We start from the raw sequence: 27095 nt of genomic DNA, 5'->3' as shown, positions 1-27095 counted from the left end.
TAAATCTGAAGATGATAACCACACAAAGGTTTTGTCACATGTTAAAGAACTGGCTTCTTAACCACCCATTTCACTCCTCAACTGAGTTTTACGGATGGAGACAATTACAAGAATTGTAAACCTCTAGAAGAGATATTTTTTCACCAATTAATTACAATTGTTTAATAGTATAAAATGTTTTTCATTAATTAACGATGCAAATTCTGTACTTAAAGTTCATGAATAGAGCATACTGTATCCTGACTTCTGTTACAATTCTCTCCTAAAACTGGTTAACATATTAGTGTATTGTTTTAGACTTTGAGTTTCTTTCCAGTTTCAGCAATCTAGTTCTACTTTTACGTCTTTTCTCTCACTAGAGTTAATTTAAAAACATTTTACTCTTAACTTAGGAGAAGAAGCTGAGTAACATCTCATTGCACTTAGTCCTAAATGAAACTTCATGCTTGCTTTTGGAGTGACAGGATATTCAGAATGGGTAAGATTGGGGTAGGGGTCCATGTCCTTAAGAGCTCATAACTCCCTCTTTCAGAGCCCATCATATGAGTTGTCAGAAATCAGAAATCAGAAATTTATTGTCACATAACGTTACATAATTGTAGTAGATAAGATTTACAATGAACAGGTGACTCGTCAATATAGTTTTAAATATACTAATCCTAATTAAAAAAAGTTATAAACATAATTAATAATTCATTGATAAATAATCAATATTAATCACACAAACAGTGATTCAGTAAGTATATAAAACATTAAATTCTAATGGTACAGGTACAAGTTATAATTCATATTAAAATTAAATAAAGATAGATGTAGTTATTATTATCCTAAAATAAAATAATTTAAAAAACATAAAACACATTTAAAAATAATTAGTGATAAAATAAATACAGTGGAATTAATATATATATATATATATATATATATATATATATATATATATATACATCAAAATGTTTTGATAATGGCTGGGGAGTAATTTAATTAATGAAGGTTGCATCATTTAGAAAAGCAGTTTCTGAATAATATTCTTTCTCTATTAAGATATGTTTTAATTTTATAGAGAATGTTTCTGGAGGCAAAGAGGATAGAGGTATTGGAATTTTATTGTAAAATTTTAGTCCTTTGTAATAAGGGGACATTTCAAATAATTTAGTTCTATGGATTGGGTATGTAAGTCTGTCTCTCTGTCTTATATTATAATCATGATTTTTTGTGGTGATATTATTAAGTAAGTTTTTATGGGTATACATTAAGACCTCATATATATTGTATATGTTGTATCTCAGTCATGTGACCTTGGAAGAAGGGAAGGTCAGCTTTGTTTCAGCTTCTACAGTCAAAGGGGCCAGGGGGCAGGACAGCACTCTCTCATGTCCAGGCTAGCAACAGTCTGTAACTGTAATGGAACTCCATGCACTCCACAGTGATCCTCTGCAGTACTCTAGGTCTATCAATCCACCCCAATAGTTCGACATTTACGTGATGTGCGACTGCTGGATATCCATAGGATTGCTCAGATATAAGTGACACATCGGTTTTTGCTATATCCAATGTAGGTTTAACTGAAAGGTATAAACCAGCTGGATAATACTATTAACATTGCTATCCATAATTTTAGACCACTTGAAGTTTTTCTCAGCAAAATATTTCCACTTTAGCAAAGTGATCAAATTAGTTGAAAACCACTGTCTGTAACACTTTCTCCCTTTAGACAAGGGTCGAGTAACAAAGATGAATAGCCTACTAATTAAATACTTAATTGCTATTTATGTAATGTAGTGATTTTAGATTAATTGTACCTACTAAAACCTAATTTCATAAACTACCACACTTTTTTGTAATCCATATTATGCATATTGAAGTTCCTGTGATGAACATGAACGACCTGGGCCTTATGGGTGGTGGAAAGGACACATTGTGGATGGAGCCTGGATGGGGTGCCAAGGGGCAAGGTCAAGGTCATCTATCAGACAGCGAGTATGCACAAGTAGATGCACGTGGGATGTCCACCTTTTACAACACACGAAAGGAGTCTCTCGGCAACCCAACCCCATATGCAACAACTACCCTTGTCAACAACATGGTTCCCAACAACCGTCCAGACTCAACAGTGAGTATATATGCTTGTCAATCTCTTAGTTTTTTCTCATTCAAACCCTTTTTAAAGTCCTCAAATAAGTTAATGAATGTTACACTCTAAGCAAGTGATTAACTGTGAAAGATATTTAGTGTAGAAGCAGAACTATTCCAATTACCCCACCTCACAGTATCGGTGTGTAGCCTCCTTCCTAGACTAATCAAAGTGCGAATAGGACAATACAGCAATCACAACTTTTCGAGCAATGTTACTTTACGAAGTATAAAATTTGAATAAAAGAAGAAGAAGACATTTGCTACCTAATAAAATATAAGCAAATTAGTTCATCCACATCCAATGGTAAAATCTCAATTCTTTCTAATACAATACCAGCAACATTGATGAAAACAAGGCTGAGGAATTAAAAAATAGGAAGGAAATTATAGCATTAGTTCTGCTATTAGTCCCTGTTAAATTGGCTAGATCCATGGGAGAGGTGAGTAGATTACGGAACCTCACTATCTGACTCCACTTAGCGAATAGTTTTCGGGGGTCCAATTGCTGGAAAAGATCGGTTACGAGTAATTCGCAAATTGGGAAATAATCACTAATTCCAGTTACAAGAAAAGATTGCTTAATTTAAACAAAACAAACACTCCAATAATCATAATCACTCACTATCTGACTCCATTAAATTTAGCCAAGAGTTTTCGTGGGTCCAATTATTGGAAAAGATCAGTTTACGAGTAACTTGCAAATTGGGGAATAATCACTAATTCTTGTTAAAAAGAAAATATTGCTTAATATAAAAACAAACAGTCCAATAATCATTGAATTTTATTTCTGTAAGGCCTCTCGTTTTAAAGAAAACTTCGTCAGACCCACATAACTGAAATAAAAGTGGTTAAAGTAACAATATATAATAAATATGTTTTTCAATATATTATTATTACTTTAAGTACTTTTAATTCAGTTATGTGGGTCTGACGAAGATTTATTCAAAAACGAAAAGCCTGTTTAAGTAAGAACTGTTGCAAGGTATGAAAAGATTTTTTTAATTTACAAGAAATAGTTTTATTGTTTAACATGTTGATTGTGGCAGACACCGTACAGTGCAGAGGCAGAATGAGAGTACTTAAGATCACTCAATATAGAACCGCAGTGAAGGTGTGAAAACAGAGAGTTGTTTTAGTGTTACATCTGTTTTAGAATTATTTTGTGTAAAAATTAAAGGAAGTGAGAGTCAAATATGTCTTCCAGTTGTGAATTTCATGGTGCAACTGTCCAGAACAAAGGCTATGGCCTCCAACTACAATAACGGACTTCTGTCAAGATATGGACTGTCTCAGTGATACCCCTTAGAGACATGAGCAGGTCCAGGATGTTACCTTAGCACATTTTGTCATTTTTACAGCTAGTCGACTACGCATAAAGAAGATTTTAGGTTGAAGTTGAGATACTACCTACTAGCAGACTTATTGGTGACATAATCTAACAACTCAACAAAATGAATATACCAAATGGCAATATATTTCTTTTACTCCTACATTGTTTACTTATCCTAAAACAACTGACTATATTACACTGCATATATAATGTGTATGTGTTTTATTCTCAACTGTATGGTTCGTAATAAGGAAGTAAAACATTAATTTGTAATAATTTTCTGGTCTCTGGACACCATACTTATTTAGAGCCTTAAATAGTTTGTCTGGTTATTTTCATAATTGTTACAGTACCTAATACCCAGTACTTGTTAAGGACAGGCAAGGAACAATACTGGTATCCTTTCCTACTTTCTACGTCAAACTTACTGTAGAAAAATCAATAACTATGTCTAGTCTAATCATTTTAAAATTGTGATTGTTTTCATTTCACAATCCAGGAGACTGGGCCACTCATTGTTCCAATGGCGATGAGTTCATCATCAGAAGCGAAAACATCAAGTTCTGGTGACTCGTGGACCAAGAAAGAGATGAACCTGAACCAAGACAATAACCAAGATTTCAGAAATATGTCCGAAGGTGTTCCTGTGTATATTGGTAAGTTTTTTATATAAGTACGTCACTTTATCAAATAAATCCTTTAATGTAATGCTGTTATCTGAAATTAAATTTTCAATTCAGCTCATAAGTTACAAATTTTTCTAGGTGAAACTGGCCAATACAAGGGGCGGTTGTTTTTACCCCCACCTCCCCAACATCCTCCACCACCACCCCACCATGGAAGCGTGGCGGTTTTCAATCAGGTCAGTACCTATGAAAACTAATTTACTCTTTTTACTACATTGATTATATACAGTGGATGACAGGTTTCATGGAAATTTACCATCCTTAAGTGTCAGAACAAAATAATACCATTTTGAGGATTAGAATTTGCACTCTTCTTCAGGTGTGAAATGCTAAAGCATAAGTTGGAGCATGCAAATTTAAAATAAACATAGGGATTACACTTTAAAGTCAGAGTCAACAATAAAAAAAGTCCTCAAATAGAGGCTAACATTGATAACTGTCTATTTACATTTAATAATTGTAGATGGTTTCAATTATTGAAAATTCATTTATAACTATGCTATTATATAAATCTAATGGTGTCTGTCTTTATGTTTGTTTGTGTTATAAATCACGTAAACACTACTGGACTCATGGTATTGAAATTTTTCATGGACATTCTTAGGTTTCCTAGTTAAAAAATAGGCCTTATTCCTATTTCAAAAATCCTCTGGCTACACCCCAATGTTCTTAAAAACTCCTTTTTTTACTTAATCAGCAGATAGTAAATGTGCTTTTGTAAATAAACAGTTCTTTGTAAACATTATAATGTGACAACATAATCATAAATAGTACTAAATGTTAAAAAAAACAATACTTTTCCAAATTGTTTAAGACTCTAATAAAAAACACCTCTTAGTTGTTTTTTGACTGAAGTAGGCCATTTAGACAAACTTAATTATGATACCAGAAATACCTTAGACCGGAATAAACTACAATGGCCATAGGTAGTAAACTTTATGGCCGAAATAGGCTTCTCAGACCTGCATACATGTACTTATTCTTGATTGGTGCATCAACAGAAAATCAACTCTCGTTTCAAAATGACATAGAGCCTCGTTATTCATTACATCATGAGCCTGTTAGGTGAAAAGCTAAGAACTTCGACTTTAGGACTCCTCCACGCTGGCCGAAAATTGTTACCGAAATCGTTCTTCATGAAATAAGCCACTGGTAAGTGCTGGTATTAATACAAATCTGATTTCATGTTCCAGAACTCTCGTGTTTGTGGCAGTCCTCAAGCCAACAAGAGGTTTGCCAACAGTGGCCCTACGATCTGCTGCCAAGAGAATTCGGGTGGACGTAGTGGCAGCAGTTGCAACAGTTACGCACCATCCTGGCTTACAAGTCAGAGCACGCGGGAACACAGGCATCCGCCACCACAACAACACCCACCACCGGTACAGTATTTTTTAACTATATATCAGTTCAGCTACGATCAGTAATTCATTTATTGATCCATAGATCAATTGTTCTATTGATAGCTGAGGCAGAAATTAAAATATGATAAAAATTGGCAGAAATTATGGTGCAATAGTGTTAAGCATACATATATTATAAACGGATGTATGTGATACACATTTTGGTTGGCCTTATACAATACAAAGAAATTGTAAATAATGTCATAACTTGTCAGAATCAGTCAGTTCAAAACTGTCCAAATGTCAATGTTTTTGGAGTCATTTAGATGTATGTAATCAATAGCAGGGGCCTAGGCTCAGAAATAACTATTTTTATCTGTCTTACAAATGTCTTAAAAATTTGAAGCCTTTGTATTACATTATTTTCAATATAAGAAATAACAAAATGGTTTCCTTAATCTAACCACAAAATTGACTGTAAACTGAAATAAATCGTACTGATTTTACATTTTTTGAATAAAACGCTTTCTGAGTTATTTGTAGACTACAGCTTTTTGATGGTATGGAGTAATTAAGAGAAGAAATTTAATCAGTTTTTACGCCATGAATTATTTACTACAGTTTAACTCTTTTCTTGGCAGTATGTACTGAGTGTGTGAAATTAACGAGAGAAAACAAATTCAGGATTATGTATCTAAATGGATACATCCTACCTAAAGGACAATAAGGATAGCTTAAATAAAGTGTTGTTTCCTTCAACCCATTGTAATATGCTCAGTAGTCATTGAAGTTGATCAATCTTAATGTAAAAACATGAATCCACTTTGAACCTTGAGTAATTGTCCAGTTTATTCTCTCTCTCTGAATGTGTTCGGATTAGTAGGGTACTCAGATTAATGAAGTTTTGACTGGCAAGATTACTTTGCCAATTTATATTACTGTAGCTTAGAAATGATGTTGAATTGCAGGTACCCAACTATCCACCTAGCTACTCAGGGTCAGGTAAGAACAGAGGTCACCGAGAGCAGCCACACAGCCATCGCAGCAACTCTAGTCAGTGTGACTGCCAAGAGAGTGCATCTCTGCTCTACTCCCACCCTCACAACTCGTACGTAACCAATATATTAAGTAATTTAGTTTGTTAATTTTATATCTATACTTGTCAGATGTTATCAGTATTTACTGTTACAGGTAATGTTATTTTTATCACAATGTGTCATAATGAATGGTTGTACATGCTTTAATGTTTGCTTGAGGTGAGGTCATTACTATATTCGGTTATTGATGTAATTGAGTGTTGATCCAAAGTAAAAATATACTAGCAGGTAACATGCATTTGCAGTTCTATATCTAAAAACGCTTCTAGTCCTTTCAATATTCTTAAAATATTTTTAGCAGGATTTTAACTACTTCTGATTTTGATTAGGAGGTTTGTCTGAGAAGCGTTCAACCTGCCTTTGCTGGCAAATTATTACACGACTGATCATCTCAGATCATTTAAGATGGAGGGTAGCCCTTCTGAGACGAGTATGGAATTTACTGTGCATCAGCCAGTCAGTGAGTCTGTATTACATGGGCTTGTGTTACATTTTACTATGGTTTAATATCTTGAACGGAGAGTTAACATGAAGTTCAGTGAGAAACTTAGCTATTCTGTGTCATAGGTAATCTCTATGATACAAAAAGCTTTTGGTGACTAGTATATAGGTGATATCAGATAATAGAGTGGTTTAGACAGTTCAAAGATGGCCACTTTTCAGTGGAAAGTGACCCATGACTGACATGCATAAACAGCCAAAAATCTTGAAACTTTAAACATATTGTGCAGCAATCTATGAATTCTGTCAATTGGCATTGGGAAAAAGATGTTGGCATCTAAAAATCTGCAGTTTATGAAATGTTACAGGAAGATTTGAAAATTAAACATGTTTCTGGATTTATACTCTTTGCGGGCCTAACAGATCGCAGGTCACTCTTCACTGAAGTTCAGCCATCTTGAATCATCTAAACCACTATTTTATCTTATTATCATCCATATATTTTACATCAAAAGGTTTATGTATCACAGAGATTATCTCTGATTATCTCTCTATGGCCAAGTTTCTGTAAACTCATAGGTCTTAGTCATTGTCTTGTTTCGCTAGCACATGTAACAACATATGAAACAGAATGCTGTGACTCATGAACTTGGAGAAGCACTAGGAATGCCTGGTGGCGGTCTCGGAAGGGTCCTTTTTCTATCACCATAACTGATATGAGATGATCGGCTGCATAATAATAGGCCAGCAAAGGGAGGTCGGGATAGTCATACAAATCTTCTACATTACTTCAACCCTACAGCACTATAGTAAATACAAACTGCAAATTTAGATATGCTTATAGTTGTTTCATTATTTTGGTGAGGTTTACTCTTTTCCGTGAAAGTCAATGAGAACCATTTGTTTATAGTATAGGTGCAGTTAATTTATCATATTATATTTAATTAATAGACATAGAAGCAGTTTTTTTTTAATCATTTTAACTTTTTAATTCAATTTTGTTTATACTCATTTTATGACTTTTTGAATAAAAACACTGAGAGACCCCTACCATAGCTATGTGGATATTGCTATTTTATTTATTTGCTGTGGTAAATCTTATTTTATGTCTAAAAAATACAAATCTTTTAAAATAATATGAGATGTTTGTATTTGTTTAGCCTTTTGAACCACATTCCTTAACGAGAAATCAGAAACTCTTTATTATAATATCTTTGAGAAATGTATAGCATCAATCTTATGAAACAGAACAAGAAAGAAAGTTCATACAGTACAAGATTAAGAGTAATGAACTAATAAAAAGTACTACAGTCACCATGGATGTTGCCAGCAAGGGGTCTGGACCCTTGAGCCGGGTCAAATTCTCGTGCCCCTTTCGGTTTTCCCGACTCTTTTTTGTTATAGTGTTTTATTTTGTTGTTGGTGTTTGCTCTCGTTGACTCTTCGAGGCTTTGGTGTCGTCTGCGACTGGATCGAGAGAGTAGCGACTTTCACTTCTGTTCAGACCGTTACTAGTGAAGTTTATTTTGTTTTTACCCTTTTATTTAGTTTTGGGTTTTGTTTTGGGTTTTGTTCTGCCCCAAATGTCTGGCTAAACACGGCTGTGTCAACTGACGAGGTTCACGAGCTCCAGCTCCAATGTCCGCCTCTCCCATGATTCTTGGGCCGGGTCTTTACACCGGTGCCATGGCGGGCTACTAAGGCTTTCCTACCTGAGGACATTATTTCTCTGTGATACCCTGCTGTGATATTGTCTCAGTGTGCCTGTTATTTAAGTATTGTTATCCAGTTTGTTATCTAGTTTTAAGTAGTTAAGTTTAGGTTAATTCTATCCTTTCAGGAACCCGCCCTGTGCCACAGGACTCCGGGTGATTTTGGCTTTTCCTGTTTGAAATTTGGCGCTCTAAATTCTATCTAACTTAAATTTATAAAGATTTTTAATTTCATCCATAAGTCTGGGTTGACCACTTATAGTTTTGTTCTCCAGGTGCACCTGAGTAGGCAACCTTTCTGGGTAGTTTTGTCTGCGTTTGTCCCCTTGTTTTTGTTTCTTCTCAAATATATATATATATATATTTTCACTATGGCTGGCCATCCACGTTCTTTCTTTGCCTTTCCTTGCTCTCTCTCCGTGAGTCGGGCCCCGCTCCGCTCCAATGGGAGCACGTTCTTTGTTAAGCTAGCTTGGTACGGGCGAGCGGAAGCGGGGTGTGGCTCAGATGGTAGCAGAGCGTGGTTATGGCTTGCCAAGCGGTTTCCCGGGCTGGGAGCATGTAATGTTGAGTTTTGTGTGTTAGTTATTCCGTGTTTTATAGTATTGTATTTGTGCGGGGTTTTACTGGGTTTTTTTTGCCTCAGGGAAGTAGGAGCTGGGTACTCTTATTGAGCCTCGTCAGTTGGTTGCCTTTTGAGTTGAGACTACTTAAGTTTAGTAAGTTAGATTTTGTTTGTCTTGAAGTTGATATGGCCGTCTCTTTGGTGCCTGAGTATCTCCGGAAGCCGGAGCTGGTTTTTGAGGTCGTGTCTAGGGGGCAGCAGGCTCGGGAGGACGTAAAGGGGTTGAGAGCTCAGCTCATGGCCTGTTTGAACTTGGAGAGGACATGGCAGGAATCATTTTGTTTGGAAGATGAATTAGCTAGCTGCAAGACTAGGATGGAAGAATTAGAGGATGACATTGATAGTGGGTCACTGCCTTTAACTGGGTCGGCCAAGGCTCGTTTGGGCTCCCAGATTATTCACTGGTGCGCCAGGGTGCAACTGCTTAATAAGGCTCCTGGACTCACCGCTGATATTGGTACATGGGCCATTACTACTTCTGAAAAACTACAGTCAGCCCTGGAGAGTCTAGGTGAGGTTAGGTCCGTCAGAGAGAGAGGGGCCTCCTTTCAGGAGCCTCATACTCTGTCAATTTCGGATTCTCGTATTGCTGAGCTTGGAGGAGCTGCAGGTCCTCAGGGTGTTGCTCCAGGGTGCCGAGATTCGGAATTGGTATCCTCTGCCATTTCTGCTGCAATTGGAGGTTCAAAGTCTTCGGTACATCCTGTGTTCATGGATCATGTAGGTTGTGGGACGGTTGTTGATGGCCATGATGTCTCAGGTCTATTTAGTTCAGCCTTTGCCAAGTTGTCCCACCCACTCTCACCTATACTTCAGAGCATGCCCAAGGCCGATGGATTGGAGTTAAATCACCTCCTTGCTTTTCTTCAGGAAGCTTTCAAAATTCAGGAGTTTCCTGGAATGACCGATTTGGTACTTATGGAAATTTTAGCCCCCTTTTGCTTGAGACCACTAAGTGACCGCCTACTTGACTGTCTCAAGCGAAGAGCACCTTTTGATGAGTTTCATGCTCAAGTTATTGAATATTTTATACCTGGTCGTGTCATGGAGCGTTTGCGAGTTGAACGTATTTATCGCCCACAGGCACCCGGAGAGACGCTTAGTCAATTTGTCGGCGAGATACGAGGGGTGGCCCAAATACTACGTCTTGACTTAAGCGAAAGGCAACTGGTGGACATTATTCTGGAGGGAATCAACCTGGAGGACCGTTGTCGTTTGGTTTTCTGCACAAGACCCACGTCTTGGGCGGATCTAGACCGTCTCTGCATTGCATCCAGAGGAGTCCAGGATGCGGATTTCCTAAGGGAGAGATTGATGGGACATCTGCCCAGTGAACCTCCTGGAAAGGTTCGGGTTTCAGCAGGGTCAGGGCAGGGGGTGCAACTCCCGCGTGGGCAACCCCCAACTTGTTTTGGTTGTAACCAGAGGGGTCACTTGAGGCGGGATTGTCCTCGGGCACGTGGGAGTTTTGGTTCCTCCTGACTAGTTAATCTTCCGGGACCTGGAACTGGACTCCTTGTTAACTCCGTCACTTCGGCAAGAAAACCTAATATTGTCAGTAATAATATAGTTGCCGGACTAAATATGTATGGTAGCGTGATGTCTGCTAGGGTGAAGAACAGGCGTAATAAAGTCAAATCTTGTAAGGTATCCACCAATAAGGAGACCATTGCTTCCTTGGCTGCATTGGGTGTGAGAGCGGGTTGCTCGGTTTGCCCACGTGTAGATGTCCTTGTCGGAGATGTGAACCGGAAGGCCCTTGTGGATTCTGGTTCAGCACGCAGCCTGATATCCTTGCGTTTTTTCCAGGAGTTGTCAGCCTCTGGTCTCATCCGACAGGTTGAACCTAGTTCTTTAATTTGCTGGACGGCGTCTCGCTCTCCTTTGCCCATCACTCATGAAGTCCAGTTTAAAATCAAAATCCACCATTTTTCTTGGGTGTGGCGGTTTTTGGTGGCAGGGGAGTTGTGTTTTCCTTTTATCTTGGGGGCTGATTTTATTCGGAGGACTGGCATGATTTTGGACTTGGGCAATGGCCGGTGTTTCTTTCGCTTTTCTCGGCGGGTGTCAATACCTTTTTCGGATGAATATTCTCATGGGGCTGCCGCAGTCGAAGCGGAGGGAGATAGGGTTTCCATTCCTGATCCGTTGGGGCATCTGACCGTGGAGCAGGCTGAGGCTATAAGGGGCATTTTTTGCCGCTTCCCAGAAGTACTCACACCAAAACTGGGTGTTACGAAGCTTCTTGAGTACGAGATTCGCCTCACTGATACCCGCCCGGTTCGTTCTCACCCCTACAAACTTGCTCCACCTAAAATGGAAACGCTGAGGAGCATCATTAATGAACTTCTAGAGAATGGAGTTATCGAACCTTCTTGCTCAGGTTATGCCAGTCCCGCTTTCCTGGTCCCTAAGCCAAATGGTAAGTCCAGAATGGTCCTGGACTATAGAAAGCTTAATTCCCAGATTGAGATTGACTCGGTACCTCTCCCCGATCTATATTCGGCATTTGATTGGTTCGGTAAGGCCAAATTTTTCTCCATATTTGACCTTAACCAGGCTTACCACCAGATACCTTTGAAGCCTGAATCTCGTCCTCTCACTGCGTTCTGTGTTCCCTGGAATTTATATCAGTTTACCCGTGTTCCAATGGGCTTAGCTGTGGGAGCTCAAACTCTTACCCGACTATTAGACTCTATTTTCCATGACGTCAAGTTTAAATTTGTATTTAACTATTTGGATGATCTTCTTGTATACAGTGAGAGCTTTGAAGAACATTTGACCCATCTGGAGGAAGTTTTATTTAGGTTGCGTGGTGCTGGCCTTACCGTCAACCCGGAAAAGGTGAGTTTCGCCCAAAGTGAGATTTCTTTTCTGGGTCACCTTATTTCCACCCGGGGCGTCTGCATAGATCCAGCTCGGACCCAGGCGATCAGGGATTTTCCTCCTCCCAAAGATGCAAAGGGAGTTGCACGTTTCGTGGGAATGATAAATTTTTACAGGCGTTTCATACCCAATATTGCAGAGTTGGCCGCTCCTCTTAATCTGCTTCGCAAGAAGGGTGCTAAGTTTGAATGGGGTGAAACACAGCAGACGTCCTTTCAATTGTTGAAAGAAGCTGTTATGCAGCCTCCTGTGTTGGCTATGCCGGATTTTGGTCGAAAATTCGTCTTACAAACTGATGCGTCCTCCTTGGCTATTGCGGCGGTGTTGTCTCAGGAGGTGGATGGCGTCCGGCAGCCAATTGCTTATGCTTCACGCACATTGACACCCTGTGAAAAAAAGAGTTCATCTGTTTATGAGCTGGAGTGTTTGGCTGTTGTGTTCGGGATAAATAAATTTCGAAGGTTTTTAGAACATAAAGAGTTTCTCCTTGAAACCGACAACCAGGCACTATCTTGGCTCCTCGCTCATCCTCGTCAGCTTGGGAAAATTGGTCGTTGGGTCGTTCAAATATCTTCCCTTAAATTTACTGTGCAACATGTGCGTGGCACGCAAAATATCATTGCCGATACGCTTTCTAGGATGTACCATACTCCCGGCGACCAACTTCAGGATTTGGAGCCGGTATGTGGGGCTGTGCTGCTTGACTGTCCTCTGGCCTTTTCGGATATCCTCCCTCATCAACTAAATGATCCCGAGCTGGCCAATATTATCTGTGAGCTTCAAGGGGGAGGTGCCCACCCCCCGTACTTTCTGTCCCAAGGTACCCTTTGCTGTCGAGCTAGGCAGCGGGGAAAGCCCAAATTAGTGCTGCCAAGTCTTCTTGTACCGATGGTTTTTCATTATTTCCATACTTCTCCCGTGGGCGGTCATTTAGGTATACATAAAACCATCGCGAAGATTAGGGACCTCTTCATTTGGAAGGGCATGGATCGGGACATTGCGGCTCGAGTACGGTCATGTCAACTGTGCTCGTTAAGCAAGCCCGCCCAGAACGCTAAGCTGGGTCTGTTGTCATCTGAAGTGGCGGAGAGACCTCTGGAGAAGCTTTTCATCGACTACGTTGGGGCTTTCCCTCGTAGCAAGTCAGGTAATAAGTTCCTGCTTGTCTGTGTAGATGCTTTCTCCAAGTTCGTCTGGTTGTTTCCGTTACGAAGCGCCACAGCTCAGCTCACGACTAAGGTGCTCCGTACCAATCTTTTCCAACATTTCGGAATTCCCGCCACTATAGTATCCGATAATGGAACTCAGTTTTTGTCCAATGAATTCAAGAGAATGTGCTTTGGGCACGGTATCCGCCATGTGACGACTTCGCCTTACTACCCACAGCCCTCCCACGCAGAGCGTTTTTAACCGTAATCTGCGATCAGCCCTCATCGCTTTCCATGCTAAAAATCACGAGACGTGGGACCAAGAACTCCCTTGGATTCAATTTGCTTTTAACACAGCTGTTCATGAAAGTCACAAGGCGGTGCCTTTCGAGTTGTTGTTTGGGTTTCCACCCAACAACCCTTTGGCTAATATTTGGAGGATTGGGGACCTTCTGCCACCGCCTGGTACTCCTGATGTTGCTAGCACTTGGGCAGCTGCCCGGCGAAATCTTTTCAGGGCTAGGGAATTGCTGAGGAGGAAGTATAACAAGGGGCGTGTGGCTAACCCTTTCCGAGAGGGGGAACTTGTATATTGTAGAGCTCATCCGACCAGTTCGGCCGTGGACAAAAGGGCTGCAAAGTTGTCTTATCGGTGGACAGGCCCCCACCGTATCTTTAGGTTTCTGACTCCGGTGACGGCTCTGTTGGGAGATCCCCAAACCGGCAAGGTTTATCGAAAGGCACATATTTCTCATCTAAAGCCTTGCCGGGGAATTCCTTAACTGGGGAGAGCTTCTTGAGTTTCCTTGTTGGAGAGGGGAGTCTCCCTTTTGGGGGGGGGGTGTCTGAGCCGGGTCAAATTCTCGTGCCCCTTTCGGTTTTCCCGACTCTTTTTTGTTATAGTGTTTTTATTTTGTTGTTGGTGTTTGCTCTCGTTGACTCTTCGAGGCTTTGGTGTCGTCTGCGACTGGATCGAGAGAGTAGCGACTTTCACTTCTGTTCAGACCGTTACTAGTGAAGTTTATTTTGTTTTTACCCTTTTATTTAGTTTTGGGTTTTGTTTTGGGTTTTGTTCTGCCCCAAATGTCTGGCTAAACACGGCTGTGTCAACTGACGAGGTTCACGAGCTCCAGCTCCAATGTCCGCCTCTCCCATGATTCTTGGGCCGGGTCCTTACACCGGTGCCATGGCGGGCTACTAAGGTTTTCCTACCTGAGGACATTATTTCTCTGTGATACCCTGCTGTGATATTGTCTCATTGTGCCTGTTATTTAAGTATTGTTATCCAGTTTGTTATCTAGTTTTAAGTAGTTAAGTTTAGGTTAATTCTATCCTTTCAGGAACCCGCCCTGTGCCACAGGACTCCGGGTGATTTTGGCTTTTCCTGTTTGAAATTTGGCGCTCTAAATTCTATCTAACTTAAATTTATAAAGATTTTTAATTTCATCCATAAGTCTGGGTTGACCACTTATAGTTTTGTTCTCCAGGTGCACCTGAGTAGGCAACCTTTCTGGGTAGTTTTGTCTGCGTTTGTCCCCTTGTTTTTGTTTCTTCTCAAATATATATATATATATATATTTTCACTATGGCTGGCCATCCACGTTCTTTCTTTGCCTTTCCTTGCTCTCTCTCCGTGAGTCGGGCCCCGCTCCACTCCAATGGGAGCACGTTCTTTGTTAAGCTAGCTTGGTACGGGCGAGCGGAAGCGGGGTGTGGCTCACCCTAAAATTTTCAATTTTTTTCAATTACTTTTTTAGCAAACGATTATTATTATTTAAATAATTCAGTATTGCTGACATGTACTGCTGAATGATGGTTCTCATACAGGTCAAGAATGTTTTAAGGAACAAAATGGAGAATGAGTGGTAGACTGCACTTCCCTTATTTTCTGTCCAATATAAGAAAAATTACTGGCCTTGATCCCCAGAAATTTTTTTTCTGGCTACATTCTTGACAGTCACAGAGAGATTTTGAACCTGTACTATCTCTAACACAGACAAAAGTCAGATATCTGTCTTATACTATTGTAATTTACAGATCACAATGCCACCATGACTGTAATGCCATGGACCGAGGTGTGCAGAGCTCTCTGCCCAGTTTACACTCCGAGGCCCAGTACCAACTTGTGGGTAAGTCTAATGATAAACTAACAAAACATCATCACCACCTGTAATCTTTTTTATAAACTTCACATGACCCTCCTCTTTCCACTTTTTCTTCTCATTTCCAAAACGCAGATTTGCACTGCCTAAATCATCTTAACCTTGGATGTCTTGACCACTCTTGCCCTGTGTCTCCCACCCTAACATCCTTCTCAATATCCTATGGGTAAAAGTTTATCAATATTCAAGTTTGAACATAAACCAGAGGTACAATTTATTTTTAAATAAATCATTGAGTAGTTGTAAAAGTATAATGTAATCATTTCCACACTTATCATATGTGCTATCGGTGAGCCAGTAGAAAATACCTGGAATTTTCTAAATCCTTGTTAAAAATAATATGCTGATAACTCAGCAATACATCCATGATTGTCAGAGCCATCAATTCTCTTCTCCTGTCTGACACATTGAGTTATAATAACCCTTCTGGCACAGTCTAACTCTTTTGGAAGAAACGTAGATTTCATTTATGTACATTGTCTTGAAATATACAATTTAAGCTTATTCATTAATAGTATTGAAAGATAGTTGTTAGAAATATATAAAATTATGACTCTTTAATAGTTAGAATATTATTTGTTGTTTTAAAAAATGTAAAAGCTGAAGTTTCATGAAACTTAACAAGATTTTAATAGTAATAATAATATAACTGATTGGGAATAGTTTTTAAAATATTTACTTCCCAAAACTTTGTACTTTGTTTGGCTACTTGTATTTTTTTATTAAAAATATTTTAAGATCAACAGTTCTTGTAAAGGGCTTGACAACTTTGATTATTTATCTGTTTTAGTCTACAATGCCTAACCTCTCTCTAATGAGATGTAATATATGGCACAGAACTTATAAATAAGAAGGGATTTGTTGAAGGGAAACTTCTATTACTGTAGTTGTCATACCTACAATGGATGAAAATATCAAGTCATCTTCTGCTACTTTCTGTATCTGTCATAATCAAAGGCTGCAAATTGTTCATAATAAAGAGCTGTGTTTATCTGTCAGGGTTTTAAATATACCTAGAGAGTAATATGAGTGATATTTAAGTGGGAATAGTAAAGAAATCATCTTGTCTTTTCTAACATCAGTCATGATTTAGTTAGAAAATTGTCATCATCTACTATATCCAATCATGTCTATAGATTGGATATGTTTGCTCTAATTTTTTTGTTCTAGGATGAGTTTTTGAAACCATATACCGTATCTGAAAATGATTCATTTTTAAATTATTATGATGAATTCTGTAAAAAATTAGTACAAAAATATGAGATTTAAATAAATGAAAATACAGTTCATAGGTAATAGTATTGTCAATTATTTAATTAACATTGTTCACAATTTCTCATATGTGATAACAGATTTTATCTGTAGAATGTGAAGTCTTCACATAAACGCTTATACCACTCATACTTTCCTTTTTTTTTCTTTTCAGAATCTATGTATCCTGCTCTATTTAGCATATCAGTCATCTCATGAGGTGGTATCTCAAGTAAAATTCATAATTTTGTAATTGAATTCTGCCCTCAATATGAAGTTTTTAAAAGTAACACATAAACAACCCCTCTTAGACGTCAGTAACTGAAAGAAGTGGCAGATGGCTTGGTACTTTCAGTAGGACTTCTACTAACCGCAGGAAGATACATTTTCACTCAGTGGCGTCGGGCTGGGGGGGGCAAAACGGGGGGGCACGTGCCCCCCCCCCCCCAACATTATGCAAAAAAAGAAAAAAATAATATAAATTATCTTTAAATTACGTATATGTATACACTAAAAGTTACGAATGAATAACTAATATAGATCCCCCGTTAGTCTATTTTTCTGTATGCATCTAATTTGATTCTGTGTGTGTAAAGTATGCGCGTGTTACAACTAAATTTACAAGTGCCGGTGAGCCGACTCTGGCCGGTTGCGCCCGAGCTGGAGCAGCCGATCGAATGCACCCGAGCCCAGCCGACGCCGGCCGAGGGCCTCCGAGCATTGACGACGCCTGGCGGAGGGATATCATACCAGCTCAGTGCGCGTGTGTTGTGTTGTGTAGGTGGTCGCCACGTTTTTATTCGTTCAATAAGCTTATTGTTACTAGCTGAGCTGCTATTGTTTGTGTAATTTTTGCGGATGTTCGTTTGTTATCATGTCTAAGAAACAGTCCTCTGTACTAACATTCTTTAAAAAACTTGGAAATTCAAGTGAAAGTGTAAATGAAGATAGACATTTAGCGGGAAGTAGCACTGGAGGTAGCGTTGGTGATGAATCGCCATCTTGTTTACGCCCAGATCGTGATGCTACATTCCAGGGCGAAAGTAGAGATCCTTCATTGGGAGTACAAAGTGCAGATATTGCAAAAGGAGCATTTTCAGCCTGTTGATTGTTTTAAGGTAAGCAAGATTCAATCCAAATCGAGGCAGTTCAAAGAATCCTGGTACAGTGAATTTAATTGGGGTCGAATATAGCCCCATTAAAGACGCTGCATTTTGTTACCCATGCCGACTATTTTGTCAACATAAGTCTGGTCGCGGGGAGGAGTCATTCACTAAACTGGGCATGAACAATTGGAAGAAAGCTTTGGAAAAATTCAGGAAACATGAGAATAGTGAAATGCATCAAAAATCTAAACAGTTTCTCAATGAGTATAGAAAAGCAGGAAGCACGGTAGCAGATTCGTTGTCCTCGGCACATACTAAAATGGTTGAGATGAATAGGAGGTATTTAACATTCATAATTGAAAACATCCTATTCCTTGGAAAAACAGAATCTTGCCTTAAGAGGACATGATGAGAGTACTGCTTCATTTAACAGGGGGAACTTTATAGAACTGCTACAACTGAGATCTACTCAAATGGAGGAAGGAATCCAAACATTAATGAAATCCCCAGTCCATTCATACAAAAGTGCCCAGGTACAAAATGAGATAATAGATTGCATAAAAAGTGAAATGCTTCAACAAATTGTCCAAGAGGTGAGTGAGGCTTTGGCCTACTCAATTATTTGTGATGAAACTACGGATATTTCAACCCGTGAACAGCTTAGCATTTGCATTCGATACATTACTAAAATAGATGGACACATTAAAATCAATGAAAGGTTTTTGGGCTTCGTTGATGTGTCAGACACTACTGGTGAAAATTTACATCACACTATTAAACAGTATCTGCAGCAGTTGAGTATAAGCTTAAATAAAATGCACGGCCAGGCATATGATGGAGCTAGTAACATGAGCGGCAAATTCAAAGGTGTTGCCTCAAGGTTCCAAGAAGAAGAGCCTAAAGCTTTGTACACACACTGCCATGCCCACTTGCTTGATCTGGCTGTTCAGAGATTTTGTGAAGAAATAAGACAGCTTCGGAATTGCTTATCCATAGTAAATCACCTGTATAACTTAATTAATGCATCAGCTAACAGGTTTTCAATATTTGAATCAATATGTAAGCAAAGCGGAGAAACAAAAATGAAAAGACTGGTGAGCTTGTCTCGAACTAGATGGACAGTTCGACACAAAGCAATCCATGTAATTCTAGAGCAGCTCCCTGAAGTGTACGAAACTTTGGAAGTTATTGCAAACGATGTATCAAATCGTAAAATTGCAGCCGAAGCTGATGGTCTAGCCAAACAAATCAGCACATTTGAATTTGTATTCAGTTTAAAACTATTGCACAGCGTTTTGAGTCAGACTGATATACTCTCCAAAGAACTGCAGAGTGAATCTCTTGACATTTCTAAGGTTTTTGCAAAAGTTGAATCAGTCATTGACTGTTTAAAACTGGACAGAAATGATGATGGCTTTATTCAGATGTGGAATGAGTCAGAAGAACAGTGTAACAAATATGGTATGAAAGGTTTGTCAGTTGAAAGGCCTTCACTACCACGCAAACGGAAGATTCCGAAAAAACTTGAAGCTAGTAGTAGCTCTTCAGATGCTGCATTTCATCAATCACCTGAACCTGAACCTGAACAGATGTTCAAGACTGGCATTTACTTTGCCGCTTTAGACACAGTAATTGTAAATCTGCAATCTCGTTTTTTCCAAGAACGATTATGATAAAATCAACTGCATTGCCCAGTTACTATTTAATTGGACCGAAATTGACAACAACGCTGTTATGGCAATCCAAAAGTTTTATAACTTGTCTTTAAGTTTCTCTGTACATCTTAAGTTTTTTCACTGTTATGCAAAGAACAATTTTGTCAAAACAGACAAAGCAACCACAAGAATAACGTTCCAAGAGTTGGCTGATTTTTTTATTGAGAATGATCTTCAAGCCAGTGCACCAGATGTTTGGCAGCTACTAGAAATATCACTTTCGTGGCCTATCACAACAGCAAGCGCAGAAAGATCGTTTTCTACACTACGAAGGCTAAAGACATTTCTTCGAAGCACCATGACAGAAGACCGCTTAAGTGGGCTTGCCCTGATGTCTATTGAGCAAGAATTGACGTCTGAATACATGAAAGATAAAAAAACTAGATCTGTTAGTTGACAGATTTTCAAATCTAGCCGATAGGAGGCTAATGCTTCATTAGAAGTAACGAAAATTGGTTCGTTGAAAACCATTACTGTAGTTCTGTTCACCTTAAAACTTTGTCTTGTACACAAATTTGTTTTTGTGTTATAAATGTCCTTGCAGTTATGTCTAGAATAGAATAAACTTGTATAATTTGAAATTGAGTCTTTTTACAATCCATCAATATAGTAAAAATTGATTAAAACCAATGTTTAACAAAAATACACATATACTTTACTTTAGTTCTTAAGTGGTAGTTTTCAAAAAAGTTTCCACGGGACCACCCCCCCCCCCCCCCCGGAGACCCCGTGCCCCCCCAAATTATTAGGTCACGCTACGCCTATGTTTTCACTCAAAATTCCTGCTTGAACATTAATAACATTTTGAAGTTTACGTTGTTTAAAACTAGGCTAAGACGGGATATCTCAGCCATTGTTGTTTTAGTCCGTTATTAAATGGAGGAATACTATAGTCTGATCAAAGCTGTGTTGTACAGACCACCATAGGGAGGACGGGTATCGGTGGCGTAGAGGTGAAGGAGGAGGAGTCGACTACGGAAGCTGGGAGGGGGAAGATGCCAGCGACACCTGTTGTTCCTGCAGTGAAGCCTCTTGCACATACGCTCAGACCAATCGTACACCTGCCATGAGTCCCCTCACATCTGACTAGGTGAGACAATCTTGACACGTCAGCACTATAAATCTCATTGATCTCATTAATAATCTCATGAATTAAATAATTTATGTGTTTAATCAATTTAATGATCGGGTACATTCTGATAGTAGGAAACACACTTGGCCATAATTTGATATTGTAAAGTTTGCAATGTAGTTTCGGTTCCATTAAATTTAATTAAAAAACATATTGTCGCATATTTAAATTTGATTATTTTTTTGTCAGTTAAAACTCTTAAATTAATGAGAAATTTTTTTAAGATGAATGATTTTAAAGGATACAAGAGATTGTTAAACTTTTAGATGAAGTAATGAACTTAATATTTTTCTAAAAAACATTTAATACATTGTAGCTTTTTTATTTTTTAAATGGTATCAAACAAACATCATAAGTCTAAACATTTATTATTACATTTTATTACCAGTGTTACATAATTGTCTCAAACTCTAACCTCTATGACCTCCCTGAAGCATAAACCAATTTCAGGTTACAAAATGACTATGACACTAGGCATTAAACTCTATGGATAATAAAAGTAATTAATAACAATCAATCCTCATATGCACATTTGTCACCCCCAACCTTTGTTGCTTTGTGCACCCGCAAAGTATGCACCACTGGTTATGCCGGTCCTGGGAAATTCCTCTATCAATTTCATGAAACCTATTTGTGTCGTAATATAATGTAAACTGGCTCTCCACTTCTGAATCAATATATTACTCCATATTATTAAGGAATTTCATTCTATTTCAATTATAGTACCATGAACATTAGAAATCCTCATAATAAATTGTTTCTGGTAATTTAAAATGTAAGTTCTACATATTAAATAGATCATTCAAGTGATTTAATAGGATTTTGTAAAATAGCTTCTCCAAAAATGTGGTATATTTTCTTCAAAATATCTTGTGAAAAAAATTTGTGCAACTATTTTTTTATGTAAAATGTATACGTAACTAGGCTATATTAGTGACATGCTGATTTTGGTAAGAGTTTCAAGAATTATAGTTTTGTAAGATAAGACCAGCCATTTTGAGATAATTGTTACTTAGAGGAATGATACTTTCAGTGCATTAATTAAATGAATCCACAAACACGTGGTCATATCATCATTGATAATTTTTATAATAAAATCTTTAGAATAGATGATTTATAGTAGTTATAACCTTAAGCCAGGTGCAGGGGCAGCTCGGCCTGTGCAACCCGTGCCCCAAGGTGTGCCTATTAGTAATGGGTGCCAGATCAAAAGACATTTTTAAAATTATATACCGGATTTTACTTTACTAACCTAACCCTAACCTCACTAATATTTATAATAAGTGTTGACACTGTTCCATAGTATCACTGATCTAATGTGTTTGGGAAAGCTCTTATCTCACAGACAGTACTTTCCTCGGAATGGTGGATGGGCTTGCTTATCCTATCGTGGTAGAGTTACTTTGAAGCTTAACCTGGGCTGTATTAATTTGGATTCTTAAATTTAACTATTCAACGTGAATCCAATTTTTCTGTTTACAAAAATGTATGCAAATATCATAGAAACCAATAGAAATAAAATTAAGTATAATTAAAATCTGGTAATACTCATTATGTGATTGGGTGATATAACTCACATTTTGTTAAGCTTAGAAATTTCATTACAGCTAGAACTCGATTTGAAAGTGTCCCCAGACCCAAACTGTCACTGATGTAAGATTAGAGAAAGTAAATATGTTTGTTAGTTCTCACTATTTATCGCTACATAATAGATAGATAGGGTTATTTCGTTAAAACAAAAAAGACAATGTTTGGAAAGAAATTTACTCATACCCAAAGTTTACTTCATAAAGTTGTTTATTTAATTTTTATGGTTACATTACAAGAGTAATCCCAGCTGTTTGAAGGGTATGGATGTACCCTTGATTGCATTCTGGCCAGATGAGAGGCATCGACTTGCCTATGTATCAAAACTAACTCACTAAGGTTCAGCCAAATCCCATAAGAGAACATGCACCATTATCAAACTCAATTTTTCCTATTAAGAAATGAAGTTCCATTCAAATTTAAAGGGTATCTTTCAATTTGTTTTTGAGATATTCCACTGATTAATCTTTCCTAATAGCCTGCCAAATCCCTTAGAGGTGTATATACCATTATGAAATTCTATTTTTCCTATGTAAAAATTAAGTTTAATTCAAACTTCAAGATCAATTAGATATTAAGTAATAGGTTTTTGTTAAAAAGTAATAGTTTATAGCTCGATCTGTTCTTGAGATATCCTTCCACTAAGTTTTTAGCAAAACATGAAAAGTCCATCATGTAATTCAATCCGTTTTAGAAATATCCTGTGAAACGTTAGACTTCACTAGGTCTTGGCCAAATCCCATGGAGTGACATATAGTAGAAAATTTATAGCATGACCGGTGACTTCGAGATGCGCCGTAGGCAAAGACTGAACTAAAGTGGTGGGGGGGGTGGAGCGGCTCAGTCTGTTGCCGTATTTAGCCTTGTGAACTTCGGTCACCAGTCTTCTATACAGTGGCGTAGCGACAGAGGAGCGAGTGGAGCAACCGCTCCAGGGCGGGGGTGACAGGTGGGCGGCTGGAACACGCTGGAAGACTTGGAACAAAATGCTCTTAAATCTCAAAACAAAAATTAACAAACTTAGGAATGAGTGGCAAACAGTTAAAGCAGATGCAACTAAGCTATGTTTGCAATGGAAAGTTGTACCACATTTCACTGACTCAAGAACAAAAAAGAAGGCAAGAATGTTTGATGAAGTGCAAGTTGATGACCCTATTAAAGACAATGAGAAACGTTTTCGGGTTGAGGTGTTCAACCGTAGCCTTGACATAATCACAACACAGCTGACAGAGCGTTTTGAGGCTATTACTCACATTACTAGTAGTTTCCAATGTCTGAAGCCTTCTTTTTTAGTTGGAGCAAGTGATGAAGAAATCTTAGAATCAAGCAAAATTTTGATATTAAACTACCAATATGACGTCTCCCTTAACTTAGGTCCACAGCTTGTAAGGCTAAAAACTTGTTTTTTTTAAGTCACGTGGAAAAACACAAAAGTATAAGGGATCTTGCAGATACTTTAATAGTGCGTGCTCAAGTTGGTTCCAGCTTTCCAGATGTTGTGAATGCTTCTTTGATTTTTTTGACACTACCTGTTACAACTGCAAGTGCAGAGAGATCATTTTCAAAACTTAAACTGATAAAGAACTATCTTCGCAGCACCATGTCCCAAGAACGTCTGAGTGCCTTAGCAACCATATTTATAGAGCGCAGCAGAGCCAGGCACATCAACTTGGACGACACAATAACACAGTTTTGCTAGCATGAAGTCACGAAAGAAGATTAGTTAAGATAGTAATATGCGAGTTGGTTTTTGTAACTACTTAACTACTATGTTCACGTTTTAGATAATGTACTCAAATTTAAACTAGGGTTTTCAATACATATTTATTAAATATATTGAAATTTGTACTTTCATTCCAAACCCTATGGAATTGAATTGAGATTTAAATACATATTGCTATACACGTAAACTAGGTCTCTTACAAGTAACAAAACTTTATAAAGAATAGTAGACTGTAAGTTATTATAAAAAAATGATGTTTGGTCAAAGACGCCTTACATTGCTGATAAATTATGGCCAAGAAACGTTTGTTACGGTAGTGAGGTGAACTGTCGGCACTGATTGATCATGTAGGTAAAAAAGTTGGGGGAGGGGCGCCAGGGACTGAGTCGCTCCATGGCGCCAAAATCCTCACTACGCGACTGCTTCTATACGTTGCCGCCCAAAAAACATTCGCTTGTGCCGATTCACGAGTTTGTAATACAATTTGTGAATTAATTGCGTTGTGCTCATTACGTTTTAAGTAAAGAGTTTGTGATGGATCGTAATGTAAAAAGTAAAATTGGAGGTAGAAAGGCTATACACGGCCAAGCAAGAGAAGTGATTGCAAATGTTTACAATTCTATGAAACGGGAAGCAGAAACCAACACACTTATAAATTTTAAGAAAGTTCAACAGTGTGTCGTAGAGGCAACTGGAATTTCTGAAAGTACGCTGAGACGAATTTTGAAGGAGGAAAAAAAATAAGTCCAATTGGCAATTCTTTTAGTATGCCCAACAAAATAAGAAAAACGCAAACATACTAAAAGTGATCTGGACAATTTTGATTTGGGTGTAGTTCGAAGAACAATAAATAATTTTCATCGACAATGGGGTTTTGTTATGTTAACTATTGCGTGTGGATCGTTGGCGTTATTGTTATTTTAAGTATACATCATTAAATTAACTTGATACAAGTTGGTAGATAAAACTGAGTTTTTTCTTATTCTACTGTGTATATTGACAAATTAGTTTAACCAGTTTTATATTAATTTTTAATTTAATTTAGCAGCTAGGCTATGTCACTTGAAATTTTTGTAGTGTATAAATTGTATCTACTATCGTAAATCCTGAAGCTTACACAGTTAGTATATGATAAATTGAATTTTAATGGTTAACAAAGCGTAACAATTACAATTCTGAACTGTTGTCGTCGTTGGAGATCAAGAATAATATAAATTCCCACCCCTTCCCAATTTATGAGAACCCTTTCTTACCACCAGGTATGTCTAACTGCGAACTCATTAAGAAGGGTGAGCTGTGAACACAATTTCGGCAGAACATAGTCATTGTTAAGATCACGTACATCCGGTCACAATATTTCCAAGATTTCCTGTATTGAATTCCCCATCATAAAAGTCCGTCGCCGTAACTACAAAAGAGTCTAGAAATGTTCAAATATTCTCAAGGTCTCCTATACTAAATTGCTCATCATAAAAGACTACCGTGGTAAGAACATAAGGGTCTAGAAATGTTGGCAAACACTACAATATTCGGCTCCCGCCACCACTATGAGCCGAAAACTCTTAGTAGGGGTAGTAGCACCGTATTCACTCCCCTACTCTAGATTGTGCCCCCATGCGCTCACCTCCTCCACTCCTCACGCGCATCCCACCGGTCATGCTATAACTTCCCTACAATACACACAAGGGATAAGGCTTCACTAATGCTCAATCAATGATGTGTTAGCCATTATAATGTACTCCATTAACTGGGGAGGATCCAGAATACTACTAAACTGTCCTAAAGTCGGAACATGCCTCGTGTCACAGAAAAGGTGTTAATAACATACAGTATAATACACCTACAGATTGTGATCGTTACAGAGTAAATATTTATTCTCAGAATGAGTTCACACTGAACATGAAAGTAGGTGGAGGCTGCACCTGAGTCTGAGAATGAGCACAATGGTTCTATAGTTGCTTTCCTCTAGGGTAGCATCTAACCTTCTCTCACTAAGTAGATCGGTGTCTTCTCGGGTTGTGGGCTGATTACGGGACATGATCACCTCAGGAAGCATCTTCATAGAATCTGTACCCTTCGGGAGGATCCTCTATGAAGAATGTGTGACAAGCAGGAGAAAACTGCTGAACACCTGCTCTTTGCGCTGCAGTAGCAAGGGAGTGGTATACCATATTTGGTAGTTTGGGTAATGGGTGGCGAATTTCTCCAGTAAGACCTGATCGGTGGTATTTGGCGGTTTGTTGAACTGGTGATTGGTTTTTTGTAGACTAGTCGGGCTTATGGTGTGCTTCCGGGGTGCGCAAAAGGCCCTTGAGGCTTAAATGTAAGGCAATAGGCCACCTGATAGAAGAAGAAGAAATATTTCTTACAAAAATAAACTAAGTACTAAGAGCAAATAAATGTTATAGAGTGATTTTAAAAATGGAAAGGATAGGTGAAGGGGTTGTGGATTTGAGGGTACCGAATCAGGGTCTAGGATGGGTTGATTTTCTATTTTGGACTGCCCCTGGCCCTGTTAGGTAAATCTAAAATAGTAATTACACTAGGCATTGACCAATTCACAATCTGAGTCATTTCCTTTTTAATGTAACTAGCCATTGTGTAAAGGAGAAATAAAATAACCATTCGTTTCTGAAATAACCTGAAATGAATTTATTCAAAAACAGTGTACCGGTACGTATAACAAAATATGTTACATTTCTTTTCAGCAATTGGGTGATTTCTGCACTTGGCTTCACTTTGTTACATAACTTTACCCCACTGGAGCTGTGAAGAGGCCATTACATAACTTTTTATATTATTATCTATTATCATGATGAGACTAATAACTTAATTTCTTTGTCATGCACGACCAATCGGCGCTGGCATGGGATTTGTTTGTCTCAGAGAGTTTGCTCGGTGAGTATCGATCTCTCACCTTGGCTGCTAAGGGGATATACGTTTAAAATTCATCAAGAATGTAGGAGATGTTCGGGATGAGGTAATTTATATATTCCACTTGTGGAATTTGGGTAAGTT

General features: G+C 38.3%; 1 protein-coding gene across 1 annotated transcript in view; it reads left to right on the top strand.

Annotated features, from left to right (window-relative positions):
• The window catches only part of LOC124372340 (protein sax-3-like), a 44188-nt gene that overhangs the window by 16115 nt on the left and 978 nt on the right, over window positions 1-27095 (top strand). Inside the window, exons 10-16 of the mRNA XM_046830720.1 lie at window positions 1866-2113; window positions 3966-4122; window positions 4231-4328; window positions 5346-5531; window positions 6461-6600; window positions 15439-15530; window positions 20553-20725. Coding sequence (XP_046686676.1) covers window positions 1866-2113; window positions 3966-4122; window positions 4231-4328; window positions 5346-5531; window positions 6461-6600; window positions 15439-15530; window positions 20553-20725 — 1094 coding nt within the window. The remainder of the gene's footprint in view (window positions 1-1865; window positions 2114-3965; window positions 4123-4230; window positions 4329-5345; window positions 5532-6460; window positions 6601-15438; window positions 15531-20552; window positions 20726-27095) is intronic.

Source organism: Homalodisca vitripennis, unplaced genomic scaffold (genome assembly GCF_021130785.1).
Source record: "Homalodisca vitripennis isolate AUS2020 unplaced genomic scaffold, UT_GWSS_2.1 ScUCBcl_2927;HRSCAF=8096, whole genome shotgun sequence".
Lineage (NCBI taxonomy): Eukaryota > Metazoa > Arthropoda > Insecta > Hemiptera > Cicadellidae > Homalodisca > Homalodisca vitripennis.
This window is presented reverse-complemented; position numbering and strand designations above follow the sequence as displayed.